Source organism: Liolophura sinensis, chromosome 9 (genome assembly GCF_032854445.1).
Source record: "Liolophura sinensis isolate JHLJ2023 chromosome 9, CUHK_Ljap_v2, whole genome shotgun sequence".
Lineage (NCBI taxonomy): Eukaryota > Metazoa > Mollusca > Polyplacophora > Chitonida > Chitonidae > Liolophura > Liolophura sinensis.
The window spans coordinates 23,733,173-23,753,402 of NC_088303.1; the positions used below are offsets into that span (position 1 = coordinate 23,733,173).

The 20,230-nt window shown below is 40.4% G+C and overlaps 1 protein-coding gene across 2 annotated transcripts in view; it reads right to left on the reverse strand.

The window, feature by feature from the left end:
* Positions 1 to 20,230, reverse strand: part of LOC135474710 (uncharacterized) — a 40,298-nt gene that overhangs the window by 14,656 nt on the left and 5,412 nt on the right. The window contains exons 6-12 of one of the 2 annotated variants that reach the window (XM_064754273.1): positions 19,581 to 19,722; positions 19,060 to 19,178; positions 17,343 to 17,483; positions 16,511 to 16,601; positions 16,295 to 16,320; positions 13,923 to 15,182; positions 10,633 to 11,159 (exon numbers count right to left, since the gene is read on the reverse strand). In XM_064754273.1, the coding sequence (XP_064610343.1) occupies positions 14,596 to 15,182; positions 16,295 to 16,320; positions 16,511 to 16,601; positions 17,343 to 17,483; positions 19,060 to 19,178; positions 19,581 to 19,722 (1,106 nt within the window). In that variant the 3' untranslated portion in view covers positions 10,633 to 11,159; positions 13,923 to 14,595. Of the gene's footprint in view, positions 1 to 10,632; positions 11,160 to 13,922; positions 15,183 to 16,294; positions 16,321 to 16,510; positions 16,602 to 17,342; positions 17,484 to 19,059; positions 19,179 to 19,580; positions 19,723 to 20,230 lie in introns of those variants that run through there. The other variant, XM_064754274.1, reaches the window with a different exon arrangement.

Below are 20,230 nucleotides of genomic sequence, written 5' to 3' on the forward strand. Positions count from 1 at the left end.
ACCTCTTGCATCATGGCTTTGTAGCATCATTAGCTACAAAACCCAGGGATCTTAATTGCAATTGATTAGATGTCCGTGATCTAGATTTGATCACATTTAACATACAATTACACTAAGGCTGTCTGGGCCCAGTTTTTTTTAAAGTGTATTAGCAGTAAAGCCCAGTATTAACTATAGTGGGAACTAAAGTGCCAAATGTTAGTTTTGTAATAGGCAAAGACTGTTATTACGTTTTAAGCCTGGCTTAACATCTAATACACTTTTGAACAAATGGCCCCTGGATATTAATATTTTAATACTGGTGGGCATATTTGGTACTATTCTCAGACTAACCATTCCTGGCCCCCTCCCCACTCAACCTCAATTAACCTCTTGTGCAAATACAAATTTTACAGAAACTCACTTCTCATTATCATGCACTCAATTCTTTGGGATTAGAACATGTTCACTGCATGGGTTTTACTCCCGCCCACCACTCACATGAGTAAATGGTGAATAAATGAACGAAGTGCATCAGTAACTGTCAGAAGAGATGTTACCATGGCTTTACCGCCTTGCCCCTTGGACTATTACATACATATGACGGAGATTCATGTGCATAATAAAGCCTAATGGAATGTATAATTATACATCCATTTAATTTCTGTTAATAAAAGCCCATTAACATAAATGCGTTTTCGAGTATTTGGGTCTGAGCATTACAAACCGTAAGGCATTCGGCTACTGGTGCTGTCTAAGGTTATAGTCTCTCTACTAATGAATATTAACTCCACACACCTGCCGTATGAAGTATCGGGTTGCCGAAAACCGATAACTGCCACAGAATGGCATCAGATGATTGGGGAAGCCGCTTTTCCTAGTTTGATACAGTGTTTACTTTGAGATGAATGTAACACTGACTAAAAGCCCCGCCCTAGGTACTGAAGATGATTGTCTCACCCCTCCCTTGATTTCCTGTTTTGAAACCCACTGGATCAATAATAGGCCTTCCTCTGCTTTGACAACTTGTGTTGTGTCGTTACACGAGCAAAACTGCGATAAAACTAAACTATTTTTGAACTAAGTTGGATTTTTAAATAAATTTAGTTGGGCAAAAGAGTGTACAAGTCAGTTGAATGCTCACCCACTCAAGCCAAATCTTTAATTTCAGTACATTTAAAAAAGAAAAATGAGTATGGATACAGTGCGATTGATAATGTTGGTTCTAAGTTATTTGTAGACAACAGTCGACCAACTTAAGCAGAAAGATTCTTGCATGGGAAAAATGAGGTTTTAAGAAACATCTGTGTGAACAGAAGTAGAAGTAGACTAAAGCAGACGAAAGCATTCAATATGGCGTCGACGTAGATACATTTACAGCATATATTGTCCCCCACCCCACGATGATGGGATTAGCCAATGTATAACTGATTATTTCTTAAGTTACAACTGATACATCAATGAAATATACCGGTTCCTGATTAACACTTACACAATGTGCACTCGCTAAACCATAAATTGCCAATGTCATTACTAAATACCTGCTCCCCCCAACTCTTGGTTTCCTATATACACACTTGATAGCGTGTGTGATACCATAGACATAACCTACACCAGTTTAATCCAGGTTTCCCTCCGCCATAATGCCGGCCGCCGTCGTAAGTGAAAAATTCTTGAGTACGGCGTAAAACACCAATCAAATAAATACACCAGTTTAATACGGATTTTTACATTTCTTCAAAGCTCAATCACTTGAGCGCCATACAGTGCTAACATACGTACTGACTTCACTAGTAATGGAACAGGCTAACTGGTACATTGAAATTTAGCCTTGCACCTAACCATAAGTTATAGCACTACAGGAAGGTTGCGTTAAGTTGACGTGAGAATCCCCATTACAGGGAGGACTTATCCACAAAATGTTCCCTAAAACCGGAGAGAACAGTGACAAAATAGAACCAAGGACATATCTAGAAGCTGTTTTCCTGGTCTGCACTGATGCAGCACTGGTCTAATTGCGTGAGGCCGAAGAAGATATAACAGTCACTGAACACTTCAGCCTAACATTTTTTCCCTTGAGAGAGACAAAAGTCCCAAGATGTATCACGTTTATAGACACCCACCTACACCGACATCACAGAAGTGTAATTAGAGTTACGAGGTGGAGTCACGGAAAACAGTTTTCTGCTGGAGTGCCTAAATGATCACAGCATGATAACCACAAAAAAGGTTAAACAGCCTGGTATGATGTCTCAGAACAATAGCGCCACTGTTGGTTGTAATCCTTGGGAAACAAAGAGTCAAGGTGTTTGCTGAAGTGAACGACCTATCAGTTTTTGCTTTAATGACACCACTATTTTCAGAGTACTGGGGATATACATGACAATACGAATTTTGTTTCATCCACCGGGGGATTCGGTTAAATTGACATCATTCCTGAGCATGTAATGCATTTCTTAAAGGATGCAGGAGAATATACTATAAAACGAAGACTATGGTTTTCAGGGAAATGAAGAAAGATATGTCCTCAAAACATACCTTGTTTTTTGGGTTTTTTTTTTCATTTTGAGGCATATTTCATTTTTCTTAATAGCCCCTCTATTTAATGCAGGTGGGGGGGGGGGGGCCTCCGTGGCTCAGTAGATTAGCGCGCTAGCTCAGCGTTTTTACCCAGGAGTCTCTCACCAATGCGGTCGTTGTGAGTTCAAGTCCAGCTCATGCTGGCTTCCTCTCCCACCGTACGTGGGCAGGTCCGTCAGCAACCTGCCGATGGTCGTGGGTTTCCCCGGGCTCTGCCGTCGTATAAGTGAAGTACTCTTAAGTACGGTGTAAAACACCAATCAAATAAATAAATGCATATTTTTCATCAATGGTCGGAAATATTCGGAAATTACGTCATCGATGAACATACCGGGAATGCGGGATCAGCTTAGCGCACCCAATGTGAGCTCTCTCCCTAATGAAGTTGTTCTGACAGTTGTCACTGTTGATGTCACCACAGCAGGTTACTTCATTCTTGGACTCACCGCATTAAAATTGTAGTTCAATCCATTTTAACGCCCTGCAAAGAAAACTGAGAAGCTTTTCTGTGAGTCCGTATATTAGGTCATAGACTCCTTAGAACACAAAAGCCAAGTGTTTCATGTATCATTTAGGATAATGTTCCGACACTTCATCATAATGTTATTCAGGAATAATGGCCATAAATTTGACTGTCAGTGGTCATTATACTATGGAACTTTGAATTTTGCACTTGGTAAATGGGGAGAATGAATATGTACGCCCAAAGGTATAAAACCAGACAACTTGTTATGAAACGACTTTAACGAAAAGCTTCTTCTACATGTAAATCCAACCAATACTACATCACTATGTTCCTTACTACGGGAGATATACACAGTCCTACATCGAAGTATATTCTCTGTCTTAACTGCTCATCTGTACTTTTCACAGACAAAACACTTCAAAAATGCAATGGGCCGACAAACCAACACCCATTCCCTTCTACAATATTTTTTCACTCTTCACTTAAAAAAAGTTTACGTGTATACAAAAATTCACTGAAGTTTGTTTGGTTTTAGTTTTTATAGTATTGCCTGAGTGGAGTGCCCGGGAAGCCCAGTTAATTATATAAATGTGGTCTACAAATCTATTCCAAAAACATTTATGAATGAGTGAAAATATTTTAGATATATTTTTCATTTTAGTTTTTGCTGTATTTATCTTCAATGCCTGCGACATGACCCTGGCATCCGGCATTTTTGTGGGTCCCTTTACCTACTAGTCATTTGTGTTGTTATTTAGTCTCTGAGTTTCAAGGATCAGGGTTGAAAAGCTCTAGTCAGTAATCGTAGAAGACCAACATCGAAAACAAAAGTTGGTTTGAATTCGTAAGAATAGGTGACTGTAATGAAATCTATTTCAGAATCAACGCATATCAAAGATACCTGTGCAACATCCAATTCTTGCATGGGTAACAACCAAAGTAATTCGGCCCAAAGCTGCTTGATCTATTGCCTGTTCCATTCTTTGAGCTCAAAATTTGTGAAAAATCTGGTAACATAGTATTCTTGCATTGCAAGTGAAGAGCACACAACCTGGCTTGGACCACAGTTGCCATTGCTAGGAAAAAAGTACTACATTGGTTTAGCATGCCCTATACCATCTATGATGTTCGTATGACGCTGCGCACATACAGTGTATCTGTAAAACCTTTAGTGACGAGACATACTGACGGGTCAGAGTCCTCCAGACGCTACAAAACGTCCACATGTTTTGAAACCTGTTTTGTACCTGACCCAGACTATCCAATTTTGTCAATACATAATAACATTAGCCGTATGTCCGGTAAATACCCGTATTGAAATAAATAAGTCGTATTGTATAAGTCGTCTTATATACCAGACCTAGTCCATAAAGCCGACAGAACGAGGAATTGCCAATGTAAGACTTCAACAAATTGCTTGTCTGTAAAGTACCTCATTGTGTGGTTTCACTGCGTGGGGTGAGGTTCATACACTTTCTGCACGATGATCTATGAGACCAGACGTTGTTCCATAATGAGCACGACGGCCTGTGTTAAATAATCAATAGTAATTACGATGCCTTATAAGATAGTGAGTGAGTGAGTGCTTGGGGTTTAACGACGACGAAGGAATCCTTAGGGTGTATGTAATGCACCTCCTTGTTGCAGGACGGATTTCCACCGCTTTTTCATCTAGTGCTGCTTCACTGAGAGAACTTACCGAAGGCAAGTAAGCCGCTCCACTGTGAGAACTTACCGAAGGCAAGTAAGCCTCCCCACCCAAGCTATTATACTGATATGGGTCAACCAGTCGTTGCACTATCCCCTTCCTGCTGAACGCCATGCGTTACAGCTTCCTCTTTTATAGTCTTAGGTGTGACTCGACACAGGGTTGATCCTGGATCTACCGCTCCTAAAACGGACGCTCTACCAACTGTGCTATCCGGTTATATAAGATATTGAGCTCAATTTGAAATGACTGATTAACAAATTATCAACATATACATGTAAGTTTATTTGGTTATATTATTACCTAAATTGACATTCGCATATAAATTTTGCTAGCACAAGAAAACTGGTGTGGGCAATTAGCTGTCCACACAATAACCAACAGCTATAGAAGCTAACAGAAACTAGACGAATTTGCAAGCGTCCGTTGTTCTTGTACGAACACGTATTGTATGTTAACGTCTGTGGTTATAGGCATGGAACTGGATAGGTTCCGGAGCAGAAAGCCGTCGTTCTTTGCAGTTAAATATTGCAATTATCACTGGATGCGAACATAGACCCAATGCTGCAGGATGCCATACTTAAGTATCAGGACCCTTGTAACCTCTCTTGTTCCATGCCATTCGGGTGATGCGTTAGGACTAGTGATGCCACAGAGACTTTCAAGAGGCAACATAAAAAGAATAGGACTACTGATGTCACAGACTTTCCAGAGGCAACATAAAAAGGAATTTTAAAACAAAGATTATGGTTTAAAAGAGAAATGAAGAAGGTTATGTCAAAATACGAAAAAAATATATTACAAATGAGATATATTTTATATCTCTTGACAACCAGCACACTTTGATTCCAAAATTTAGGAAACGTTGTGAAAGACGAACTTACTGGGATGTTAGAACCAGCTTAGCGCCCTCCAGTTGGGCTCTTTGCTTCACATTGTTTTGACAGCTATAACTGCAGGCTACTTAATTTCCGGACTGACCGCTGGAACCTTAACAAACTAGTTTAACCTCTGAGTCGAAACAGACATTCATATAGCAGCCGTCAACAAATTAGGACCTTCCAGGTCAACAACCATAAGGCCAATTCTCAAAACGACGTATAACACAAACCACCAAAGAACTAAGGAAGTACATAAAGTACGAAAATAGGACGGAATCATTCAAAGAGAAGCAGTCAACAGTTTTCAATAAACATACGCAAGGTACGTTCCAAACAACTGAGTGAAATCAGTATTAACATTGTATACTATGCTAGAATATCAGTTGGCGATAACAAAATATATATGTCAGCTGCACTTTGATTGAAACTGTTCATATATCCAACGTGGCGATCTAATCCAGCACGATGAATATACAGCCCCTTGCCCCAGGTAAAGCGGAATTAGACACAATCATGAGGCACAGCGTCAGAGATGCTGGACGCTCTGTCTATATATGCCTTCAAGAGAATTATACTCGTTGTACACTCAGTCACAACCATAGCCATTTGTATGTTAGGACACATCCCAAAGTGAATATTAAAGATTAAAAACAAAATGTCTCATATTAGAATAGGGCAGACCTTTCACAAAATAACAGCCTCGTCTGCACGTGTTACCGTTTAAGAAAAGTTTCTAAAATCTATAAAGCGGTTTACATTCTTACTTTATGAAAAGAGTCAGAGAGGGCTTCGTACTCTGATATATAGGATGTGGTTTTGATGGCAATTGATTGCTTTTTCTTGCAAAACTCTCATCCAACTGCTTGACGTAGTCTCAACTTGTGATATGAATCAAATTCAAAATGTCTCTAAAGCAATACAAGCGGAATGATAAACATCCATAAGGAAGACATATTTTATTGGTGCTAAACACCGCATACTAACGAATTTTCACTTATATGACGGCGGTCATGCAGTCTCATGGTTGAAGGATACTGAATTTGCACACCCCACGGCACTGTTAAAGAAGCTGGCCATACCAAACGGTTTATGTTTAGTCGTCTACATCAGCCACGATTCCACAAACTAGACACTTGTATCTCTGTGGCTCGATTCCACATTAGGTAATTATGATAATTACGAATGCATCTTTTAGGGTACAAGGGAGACTACTCTGGTTTTGTCGCCATCACGCTGATGGGGCGACGCAGCATAAATACTCACCATTGGCGATAATGTTTTGGGTTTCTCGCGCTTGAATCGAGAGGGGATAAGAATCAAGTGTCGTGTACGGATTTGTCACGGTTAGAGGCGGGAGGAAAATACTATGGAGACAAAACGTATGCTTTATCTGTGATAACCAAGCAGTATATCTATGGTAAAGCATGGAGTCTTTCCAAGTCCAGATTCACGAGTCATTACTCACTTGACGAGACAATGTTTAACTCAATAGCCAATTGCTCCAAATGGGAAATTCCTCCAAGTAATCTAGTTTACTCAGTGTTGTACATGTATTTAACAGCCTGTCTATAGCGTTCGGCAAGTTTCTATTGCCCAGTACGATATAGGGCACATGAGCCAAAACGAAATCTTGTGTACATTAATATAGACCTCCATGTACATATATACAAGCCAAGATTAAGTAATGTATAGGTTCCAGGTAAAACTTAAGGTAAATAAGGCCATTCGTTGATATTGCCGATAGTTTAGAAGACCCTGGGCGCGCGCTTTAGAAGAAAATATGATTCTTCTGGGTCCAACAGTGCAAGTTTACCGACGTTCAATGAGGAAGTAGAACACATCGACCTATAAAATGCATGGATTTATACATCGGATTTTGGTCTCAGGAGATTTGATATCCCCACTGAGTACCACCTATCTTCTTAGAGCAAAGCCAATTGATCTAAGCCAGGCCGTGCTAATCCAGACCCAAAGTCATTCCAGATTATAAGGTCGCGATAATAGGTAACTTCCTTCCTCCCTTCCTTGCCAAACTCCATTTCGCGAAATGTATTGATCGCCTATACAGTTAAATTGGATTAAGCTACATTGTCGCTCATTAGGCTATGTTAAGGTCTCTCGATAGGATAACGACAGAATACACCACACAACTTTCATGTATAAATTTAAAATAGTAAGGACAAAATATTACATGTAGCAACCTATTTGCCAAAGTTTTGAGGTGCAGCAACAAGTGTTTTATGAGCTTAAAAAAATCTTAACTTCATCAATCTAATAGTTCATTAATAAAAATACTTTTGTTCTACGATAACCATGCATGCATGAAAATAAATATAACTGTACACCTGCAGCTAAGTCGATGTGCCATATACGGAAAATACGAATGCAACATGTTTATCACACACTTGTGAATGTATACGAAGTTTACATTTGGAACGCCCTAATTCTCAGGGATGTTTAATGGAGTGTGTAAACTACAAGTTTACCTTGTCTGCATTTAATCGTCCTTCGTTTTCATGCTTAATTACTTTCAACTAAATTCGTGCGAGACATGGGCCTATGTAAGTTGTGCTTATTTTAAAACGGCTGTGGCAAAGTTAAGGCACCTGCATACTGATGTACTATAAGAGCAGTCGAGTAACAGCAAATACGTCATTCAGCTCATAAAGCCGAACGTGCTTTCTACCGGGCATTCGCCGCTTTCTCCGTTCGCATTTTATAACTGCCACCACTAACAAGTTTTGTGCAGAAATCTTGAACAACGCCGAAGTCATTGTGGTCATGGTTATGAGGTATGAAATGATATCAGAAAGCATAAAAACGCTCTCAATCTTTGCTTCCAATAATTGTTTATACTCTTGCATGGTTCTAGCCAACACCTGAAACAACTTAATTGATGAAATTTTGTACAGAAATTTTGAACAACGCCAAGGTCACTTGAGTCATGGTGATGAGCTTGAGTTATGCAGGAAAACACAAAAAGTCTATATCATTCCTTTCTATTATTACTTATACACATGCATTCTCTTTATTAGGAGTAAGCACATGGTTATAACGGACATCTGAAATAGTTTTATTGATGAACGCTGATTTACAGCATGTCCGAACGAGGGCACCAGTGGTGAGGCTGGGATGGTCCAAACAAACCTACGCGGGTCGCCGTGGCTATAAAAGTGATAGACATCACGCAACGTTGGTTCATGCTTAAGGCTTATGTTCTTTAGCTAGCTACATGTCAAATTCGACTAAATTCGGTCCAGCAGTTCTGGGTCTATCGCTCGGTGTATTGTTCGCTACAGTGTCAAAGTATTGACAATTAACGTTTGGTTATTTTAATTTGGAATTTGGCGCCTGACATAGTTCTGCAAGCTACGGAACGCCTTATATGCAGATAGAAGATGGTCAGGTAAAATGTGCAGGTCGCCGTCTCAACGATGGCTGTTGGGTCTGTCCTATATTAACATGCTTCGAGGCGTGTTCAGTCCATGACCAATTAGTTTGAACGATCCAATGCAGCCCCGTAAGATCTCGGTAAAGTTCAGATTCCGTCTTCAAAAGGCGATAACTTGAAAAGTAATTTGGGGAATTAATACCAACAAAGCACATGCACATTTTTATATCATATACTACATGTTTCCAAAGCGTCAGTAAAATTAGTTGTAAGGTATAAGCTAAGAGTTGCTTTGAGTTCAAAAGAAGATAAATAGGAAAATAGTTCATATTACCAAGATCCAGCCTAAAATTATAGGTGATGCATCCTTACACACAAAAGCTGTTCAGATGGAAATAAATCCAGTCGTAATTGATGTACCAACACAATACAAAATCAACCTATGCATCTATACATGTACCATGGTATAAAGTACCGAGAAAGTCCGTCCAAAAGGAATAAAGACGGATCCGCGACCATTTGGACATACACGCAGATCGACATATCTAGTGTAAAAACATCTACTGACATTCTATTTGTGAGGTTTCAACTGTGAGTGGGACGTGCTCCCTTACCAGAAAAACACAGGTCATGCAACTGTTCTTTATCCGCTCATTAGCCCATTCATTATCATATATCACTCAGCAATGCTAAACAGCCTAGCAGGGTGTCAGACCAGCGAGATCTCGCACCTGCCTGTCACAGGAGGCGTCGTCTTCCGTTTTTTCCAGATTTAGTCCACAATGTATTTTTAGCTCAACCAAATGTATGTTTTCTCAAGATTGTTAGCGCTTCTTTCATTTACGAAGCACAAATGTGCTCCAACACGCTAAGATGAAACCAATTACAACACTGTTTTCTAGTTAGTGTAAGTTTGAATGGATCTTCGTTCGAGTTCTCCAATCCCCTGCATGTTATTTTTTTTGTGATACCAGAAGATCTAGGTAGGAAACCGCGTAGTAACTTTTAAGAACGTGACCATGAAGAACAATCTGGTCTACAGTAAAATTTACATAATGTTGATGACCAAAAGGTTTCTTCTTGACTGAATATTAACACCTGCATATGCGGAAATTGCTGATTTACTTAGTTTCAGCTTGGTTATTGAGTGTTTTATATTGAAGAAAACAGGAAGGTAAACGATTAGAACCGACGCCACTAGGCTTCATTCATATGATGGTATAGGTCACCTTTCTTGCCACTTGTCTGGTAATTATAAGTTCAGACGAAATTATCTTGTGGCTAATCGATATATGTTGTATGGATATATTAAACAAGATTTTCAATGCATATTGTGAAAATCCCAAGTATATATCCATTGGAAACACGCTCGCCACTACATGGCTGCAGTATATCTGAAGTGGCTTCCCAATGTATTTAGCAGTACGGCCATATCAGATTCTAATTAAAAAATACGTTAATGAAATTAATTATCGTCGTGTTCAAATGATACATTAATTAAATGTGGCAAATCTGTGTACAGAACGCATTTAAATGAAATAGTTTCTTCAAAATTTAAGGGCAGATTTACTCGACGGGCTAACCTGTATACAGGTTCTGTTAAAATGAAGAACACAAGAACTAAAGCTCGTGTAAATTACAAATAAGTAAATGTTTTTATGTTAAGAACCATATTATTCATGACGGAACAGGACACATTCATAGCTCGAGAAGTGAGACACCAGATGACTTCTGGCCACCCCTACAGTTATCCTGGTTGCACGGAAGACAATGTGGTTTTGAAGGGCAGTCAGTGTCTTGGATTTCAGGTGATCCCTGGTCCCCCGGGAGAAGGGACGCAGCCATCAGATTACACGGTAAGGCAGAAACCTCTCGGGGAGTATCTACATAAGGTCCCACTCGACTCGGAGATACGATCCGTGCTAAACGTGCAGTTGGGGGCTGTCTGATCTGATAATACAGCAGACAGGTTAATCTTCGGGGGAGGTCCGATGGTGCAGGATGAGTCAACAGGGCTACTGGTTGCGTGTGTCCACGGTTCCCCGTACGCCGGTAATGTACAGGATCGGCCAGTCTGTCCAACAACCGTGCCTTGACTTCGTGATGACTCAGACAGGATTGACGTTAAACAGTTTACTTTTGCGACTGCTTTCTCTTAAAAGTAAAATGAAAAAAAAAAATCAAAAAATTAGGTTCATGGTTCCATGGTGGTATATATGTTCTATATTTACCTCCATGATGATTAGGTAACTTGGACTGATCAGGGTAACAAATCGACCATAGTCGGGTTATTAACTTAAAGCGGCAGCGGAAACAGGAAAAGCCGGATTCCAACACATCACCTAGTTGTTCAAGAGCTGGATAGTTGCAGTGATCCAGCGATTTAGAAGACAACAAATAAACAAGCATAACTTGAGTTATCTTGGTAGAGGGGTGATAACAAAGCTAAATTTTTTCTAACGTAAAAATCAGCCTTTAATCAAGAATTCCTTAGAGGCCATGGGATGCGCCATGTTAGACACGATACGTGTTACTCTTACCCCACGGTCATACGATGAGAAGACAAAAATATGGTTCGTGTAACGTAACTGGAAACAGGATTTATATTTTAGCCCTTTGACCGTACAAGGTCGTCAGTAACTTGCCAAACTTCGATGGTATTCCAGTACCTAGACCTGTATTACCTCCCCTGATCTGACAACATCAGAGGTTCCTCATTCGAGATCACGTGCCTTTGCACGTGATACTACGGTACGGGACAAGGCTCGTGTATAGGTAGGACACAGACCCCATTACAACTTCCATTTTTCGCGAATGTAATTCTGTGTATTTTAGGGTGTAAAGTATTTTTATGCTGCCAGCCTACCGTTTTTGGTGTGCGGGTGCATGCTTGGTATCAAAATAATGGAAATTGTCTAAGCTTTGAGCAGGTATGAGTTTAATGATGAAAGTATGAATTCTGGGGAGAGGACACATGGAGACAGGTGGTAATGAGGCTGCGAGTTACGCCCCTTGGCGTTGCTAGGCACCCCTCCAGCTGCCGACATAGAAAGGTCCAGATTTTGACGGTCAACCTACGTTAAGATTTTTATGGCTTCTTTCTAACAGGCTGGGCCAGGTATGCACCAAAGCTTATTGGCCACGTAATGTTTGGGACTGAGCTACAGCGCTAAACGTTAACATTGTCTCTTATGGAAAACTAATGGGGGGTCTGTGACCAGGTGGGCGTCATCAGCACAGAGACTTCACCCCAAATTTAGGGATAAATGGTACAAAAATCAAGCACCTACCTGTATCTGGATTAATCAAAACATCCAAAATAAAAATGAACTATTTACTCCCGTATTAACTAATGGATATTAAGTTATTCAACATGGCGGCACCTACGAAAGACAGCGTGAAAATAAAGTTCGAAAAAAATAATCGCGTATGCCAAGGCAAGCGGTAGATTTTCCGTAGAGTTGAAGGCAAAACAGGTCCACGTTCTTCGTGCGGTATATGATAAAATAGATGTCATTGCAGTCTAATCGACTGGGTATGGTAAAAGACCCGTATATCAGCTTATGCTTCGGGTCATCCTGCGTCAAGAAGACAGTGACGAACTCACGATAACTATTGCTGTATTCCCTCTGTATTCTGTTTTGCAAATCATGTGGTAAGTGTGTAAATATATTTAAATTGCTATGGTTCAGATTGAACACGGACGAAGATGATAATAATACCCACGAACGCCTGTAAATAGCACAATGCTCAACAGTTCGGTCCGTTCGCAATCACATCCCCAGAGTTACTTACATGAGGTGAAAGCAGTCATCTCTAATCAGTTGACGTAATGCACGAGCCTAGCTTTCGACGTCGCTGTTGTTAGCACGGCGCTCAAGTATATTAGAGATGTAATCTCAATGGAGACAATAGGTACATTGTTTTGGAATGAGGTTCCAGTACTGACGACCTCCATTGCCCAACATGACGCTGTTTCATTGGCTGAGATTTTCTCAGAGCAGTGGCGCAGAATTCAAAAGTTTAAACTGCCAGGGAGACGCTGACCGCTTGAAAATTCCCCCTGTTGGATGCATTGCTGTGCTATGACAGGACCCATGCTCGGAGAGTGAGCCTTGCTTTGGCATTGACGGAATCCCTTCTGGTTTGACACATGTGATGGATAATGTAGGCTAACGTGAACATGATGGGCAACAACCAGGACAATCTCACGAAATGTAATTGAGACAATTTTGCCTTCTTCAGGTAGGGAATAATTCCGAAAATAACTTATCCCTTTCCAATTGAATAGATACCGCAATGTTATCCAAATACACCTTCAAACAATAAGCCCGTTTGGGTTGAACGGAATTAAATTCTCCTTTTTTTACTTTAAAATTTATTTCACAGATTTGCACAGACCTATTTTAGCTTAAACGACACATGTTACGTCACGGAGGATGAATCTGATAACGATGATAGACTACTGCTGGTTGTACGCTGTGCGGCCATATGTCAGTAAGCGATTCCCAAAAGCCTTGGTTTATAAAAAGCTGACCTGAAAACGAGGGTGTCATAATTTAAACAGAGATTTACCAACAGCCAATCGAAAAGCTAGCTCGGAATCAAAGGCGGTGGTGTGTACTTGACCCTACATGTCAATCGGGTCAAGCGTCTGGACTAACTTCGATAGCTTACCCCGCGCACTACGGTTTCCTCCATTCATAAATGTTAACCTTTGCCTTTGTATAAATGAAAAATTTTCAATATGGCAACAATCAAGTGAATAACTACATATATTACTAACAGGGCTTAATTATACCTAGACTGAAAACCTGAAAGGCCAAATAAGGCAAAAAAGAAAAATACATGTGACAGTGCATGAATATACAACAATGGCTGATTTGAATTTGTGAGGATGTAACTACATGTACTTGCCTCGTTCTTTGCTTAGTTTTTACCCTCAAATTCTGGAACAACTCAGCAAAGTTTGTGTCGCCATTCGGGTCGGTAGACTGGAAGGGGTCAAAAAATGGATCTAGAGAGATGTTACATTGAATTTCCCCCTGGATCTCTGGATCTATAGGGTCCAAATTCGGGATGACCACATGGTCAGTCGTTACAGCACACGACTGATTTCTATCCACAACTCCTTCTTTCACTGTTTCTGGGTAAATCGGCTTTACAGTTTGTATTGTGGTACTACTTGTTGGATAAATGACAGCTACATTTTTTTCACCTTCAGATTCCAACCGTGGCTGACACGAGGACGAGGCATCTGTAAGTACAGAAGACGCCGTTAAGTTATTATATGTAAAGCGATTTGATGTAGGCCTGCTGCACAGCATGTTCATGGATCTATATGAGCCGTTTCGAATGCTCGGTACTTTCCGTTTTGGGGTGTCCAGCGCTACGTTACTGCGCGACTGATTTGAATAATACCACCTGTTAGGTCGACTGTAAGTAGAGTTGTTTGATGAGCGATCTGTTGTCACATCGCTCTTGAGGGAACACCCATCAGTTAACGGCATGGGTTTTAAACGTGTCTCCAGTGAAGACGTAGACGGACAATAGTAAGCGGTGTTTTGACGAGAAGCCTTAAGGTAACGTCTTAGTATGGAGCGACTATTACCGCTCTCCTCTCCGGATTCAGAACTTTCGCTGCTGGAACTAACGCTGGTTGACGACGAAGATGATGTAGTTGTGTTTGATGTGTGTTGTGTTTGCGATTCAGTGTTCGCTGATGTGCGGTGGAAGTTGAAGTCGAACTGGATGTGTTCCCAGAACTTGTCCCTGAATTGCGATAGGAAGATTTCTCACTTTTATGATTTGTATTTGCGTTATCAGAATGTCTGCTTGACTGGGCTGACGCCGTGTTATTTTCCGATTCGCTTTTCGACAAGTCCGAGGTGTTTGCCGGCATGTATCCGTAATTTGCCCACGAGTCTTGAGACTTTGACAGCTGTTTCGACAATGGTTGATACAAGACGTTGTTGTTGTTCCATTCAAACTTCGGGAAAATGGCACCAATACCTCGGCTGGTCTTGAGGTTTGGGGGTGCGTTGACGTCTCCGTCAAAATCTACCTGTCTCAATGGAGAGTCAGAGAGAATGGCTTCTGACGAGGACTCGTCGCAGGACACAGCCAGAGCGTCTCTAGAAGTCACCACGATCAGCTTACTCTCTTTTGGGGCTATCACTGCAACAAAAAAGCCTCATTAATTCAGTGTGCATCCTAACCACGTATATACAAGACTGTTCAATCAACACTTTGTTACCTTTCCAACTTTTCAATGAAAAGCTGAAATATATTGCACTGACATCACTTCTGATTTGTATCTTCACTTGGGCTACCACTAGCACACTCGCATTCCACTACAAAACCTTTATTTGGTGAGGATGCAAATGTAGAGTTGGTCCTGTGTTCTGCGGATATGTTGCCTTAGGCTTGCAGCGGCCTCCTAGGATTCCACCATCTGGTTTCATCTGGTGAGGATGCGGAATATATTATACATACGATGATCACTCCAGTCTGCGATCCTGCACAAACACACTGGGGTAACACATTGGCAAGTTTGTAGGCTTGCTGCTGGGTAGCCTATAGGGAACTTTTAAGCCTTGTTGGTAATGTATATGTGTAATATTTTATGCAATTAGCACGAAGTTAGTCACAACATGTATAAGGCATATTTGGTGTCTGCAAGCAGATTGTCTTTAATGCTTATCTTTAGAGAATTATTGTTCATACGTTTTTAATGTTAAGGATTAAGGTATTTAATCATCTGCATCTTCTTGTAGTCCTAAGCAATATGACTCTGTGTTATATAGTTCTGACTTGACACAATTATATTTCCATGTTACTCTTCCTTGGCGAAAAGTACCAACCTTTTAACATCATTTGCCCATGATGTTGCCCCAAACCCCATACATTTGGTTCTTGGGGTTAAGCCAAATAACCAAGGCATCGATGTCAGTTCACCAGAATAATAACTTGGAGATATGACCTGGTGTTAAGTCAAAACTATAAAACACAAGTGGTATTGTATAGGACTACATCTCCGTGTTGTATTCCACAGGTTCCGCCAGTGTATCTTTACCGGAGGTACTGAGTGCAGCCGAATCGAGCTTGCATGGGAAAGGAGTAAAGCGGTTCGGAAATGGAGATTTGTAAGATCAGAGGTGTATCCGAGTCATTTACATGCGTATGAATTGTGACACAATGGACTTCACTGATCGTGAAGAGTGAAGTGATACAAAGCCAAATTCGAACGGTTCAAAATTAAGCATTACGAAAGAGAACAATTTACTCACCTTTTGAAGGTTTCCTTTCCGCCTGTCTGTATAATAATAAACAAAGCAAACCATAAGAAAAGAGACGATCCTTGAGTTTCTCATACAGATTTCACAAGGACTAATAAACAAAGACACCTGTAAATTCTGATTAATCCTTATATGTCTTCCATACAGTTTTCTGATATATTAAGTTGTGGGTCCTTGCATTGTATGCTGCCTCACATGTGCCCTTACCTCAATCTCCAGACTATGTAAATAGCCAAGGTAACCGCCACAACCAGAACCAGGAAAAGAAATATGGCAATGATTGTGCTTGGACCTATTCCTGAAACACAACACACATTTACCTATTATCTCACAGCTCTACGTGTAAAACATCTTGTTCCAATGATGGAACTGGATCAGAACGAAACTTACCATACCTTCTTTAGCGAAAGGTGTAAGTGCCAAAATTAGTCTGAAATCAAGGGAAGGGTAAAAATTGAACACATTGGGCGAGAGATTAGTATGGATTTGTCGAATGGCAGAAGAGTGGAAATTATCGCAAAGTGTTGGAGGCATCAATCTGGATTTATGGAACCATACCTTCTATAGTGCAAGGTATAAGTTCCAGGATTAATTTGCAAGAAAATGAAAGGGTGAAAAGAGAACATTTTGGCGGTAGCAATAACCTACGTTTGTCGAGGTTAAACGTCATTCTCAACAATTTTTCAGTCATATGACGACGAAGGAATCCCTAGGGTGTATGTAATGTGCCTCTATGTTGCAGGGCGGATTTCCACCGTTCTTTTATCTCTCTGCTGTACTGAGACGACTTACCGAAATAAGCTTAACATCTTAGATGTGAACCGACCCAGGATTGATCCTGGATCTACCGTTCGGCAAGCGGACGCTCTACCAACTGTGCTATCCGGGTTGGTGCTTTTGTCGAATGGCACAACTTAACAGCATGAGTGGAAACTATCAAAACGTGTTGGCAGCATCAACCTAGGTTCATCAAATACATGTAGTATGAAGAGTTTGTGTGAATTAGCTTTCACAGACAAAAAAAGGAAAGAGATGTTACCTCTTTCGCATGTTGGACCGCTGAAGGCGAATCTGCAAATACACCTGTAGGTAGTGAATCTGACGTTGAAACGATCCAAAGTTTGTACCTCCTCACATCTGCCCTCATTCCTACATGGTCTGGTTGTACAGTCCAGAACGTCTATGACGAAAAGGTAAAAAAATAAGAAAAAAAGAGAGATTTCCTTTTTCTGACGACTGACGTTTATACTTAATAACATAAACAGTAACTTATACATAAACAGTCACTCATTACTTCCTCTTTCATTTAATTAATGATCAGGACATCTGCATTCAGACACAAGGGTCAAATCCCTGATGGTGCTTTCAAAAGCAACGCTATGGACATCTTTGGAAGTGTCGTCAGGTCTGTTGAAATTCGAGCTATGTACAGCGTGGAAAAAGGATGGTTGAGTGTCTTACGATCGACATATACGAGAGCTTAAACTCCACCCGACTGTTGCATCGGTTACTAAGCGCTAGCCTCATGTATGCTAAATAACGACGCAATTTAACTTGTATTCCTGTCGTTAAGTGAATGCCAGTTTGACAAGAAGTCGCTAGGTCATCAGCGACTGGAACAAATTCAGTGCAGCCTGTTGAGCTGCGCCTTAAGCTCCCTTGTATGGTGAGCGTTAAGGAGGCAACAGTGTGATACCTGGTCCCACAACGGTTTCTGGTTACATATACTTGGTTACATGGTTACACATCAGGTACATATCTGGGATTGATGTAGCACTCAAGAAACCATACTGGTTTATCAGCGCCTGACATTAGGCAGATAAGTGTCAATGAGATTGACAAAGGACCAGGTGCTAGTCGTCCACGTAGATAAGCGTCAATGAGATTGGCACAGGGCCAAGTGCCAGTTGTCCACGCAGGTAAGTGTCAATGAGATTGACACAGGACCAGACGCCAGTCCTTTAAGCAGGTAAGTGTCAATGAGACTCGCACAGGACCAGGTGCTAGTCGTCCACGCAGATAGATGTCAATGAGACTGACACTCATCAAACTGAGGAGGATACGCTATTATTAATTTATAACATTAGTGTTTCACCCATGAATTTTTCCCATACGGCTATAATATGGTGTAGATGAAAGCAGAGTGCCTCGAGTAAACTGCCGCCCTTCGCAAGATATCCCTGACAAACCTCTTCACTTAAAGCCACATTTGAAGCATCCAGAGACAGATACAAACGAGAAACTACTGGTCGAAGACCTGAGGGTTGCAGCGAACCAGAGGTTTGGCCATCTGAGCACCTATGGCATTTGTCCGTCGTTCAGCTGGAGCTACCACAGACCTCCCTGTCGTAAAGATGATGTTTCATTCAAACTAAAACATGCCAATTTTGGTAAATTTTGTTCGAGAATCAGATAAATAGGAAATACCTTGTTTTATCAAAGTAAATCCTCTCTACTGAATTCAATGAGGCCGGTCTTCTTAACTCCTTGCATTACTTTGTCACAGTCAGTATAACGACTTCCCCACAAACTGAACGACCTATATTTGGAGTGTTTCACTTAAGGGTACTACAGTGCATAGTAAACGAGGTTGAGTGTTCAAATCCAGCTATGCCTGACATCAAGGACTTGAACTCATAACACACATCATCCAGTTCATCCTCGATCATCTGGTCGTCCTCTTCCAAATAATTCTCTTCAGTATGCATACAAAACCAGTCAAATAGACAATCCCATATCTTTGAGCCGCAACTTACCGACAGGGGCCTCTCCCATCAAAATCTTCCCGTGTATGTCTTCCACAACACAGCGATACAGTCCTACCATGTCAGTGGAGGTGTGGCGAATGCTTAGCGTGTCCCCAATAGCTTCATACCTGACAAAAGCCAACATAGAGCACATATACATCCATAAACAATGCACGTCTAATGAAATATCATTCCTTAATGTTATATTATTTATTTGACTGGTGATGTACGCCATTTTCAAGAATATTTCACTTATACAAATCCCTGCAGGTCCCATAATCTAGATACAACATAATAACTTTCTGAAATCATTCATCATAAAATCTCAACAAGCTCTACACAGAATATGCTCACCTGCTTAGTACATGCATTAATTCTTCTTCATATGACTCTATAATGTGACAAAAATAAGAAAACAAAAAACAATTACCTTGATGAAGGTGAACCTCACTTACATGCAATTCTTTTTCTGTGATAATTGAAGGAAAAAACATACAAGATTATGCAATAAGGCCTATTCTCGTGCTTACATAGGGAGTTGAGACTGATGGGTAATTTTTAGATGATCCGGAGTTAACCAGTAGATGGAGACGGGTGGGGACATCTTGTCGTAGAGACATTTCAACATGGCAGAATGGCCCTCCATCACGTGAACTGTTTTTACACGAGCACCTGAAACCGCATAAACTGTCTTAGTGCAACTGTCTGCTGTCTTACATGTCCTTATGTGAAAGACCTTCAATAACATGAACTACTGTATCTGAATGCAATCTCATAAGTGAGCTTAATATGAACATCTGCAGTGTATGAGCTTCTGTGCGCTGTGAAATTTTATATTCTTTTATTTTTAGCTTTAGTCTGTCTTCTGGGGCATATTTTCTATCAAATAATGGTGTTTTTATTCTGTTACATTTCATAAAAATGTATAAAACAATAGCATATTAGTGTATTAAAATTTTTATATCTACACTGACTTTATACTTTATAGGGAAAGCTTGGAACTTTCAGAAACTCAAAAAAAAAAATTCAGAGTGAAAAGTTTAGAACTTTTAGAAATTAAAAAAATTATATGTTAATCATTTTTTGGTTTCTATAAATATGTAATTTCAATACATGACAGAGGCACACTTAACAGAACTTGAAAACTTGGTTCTTACTTTTAGTCATCTGGTCCATGTTA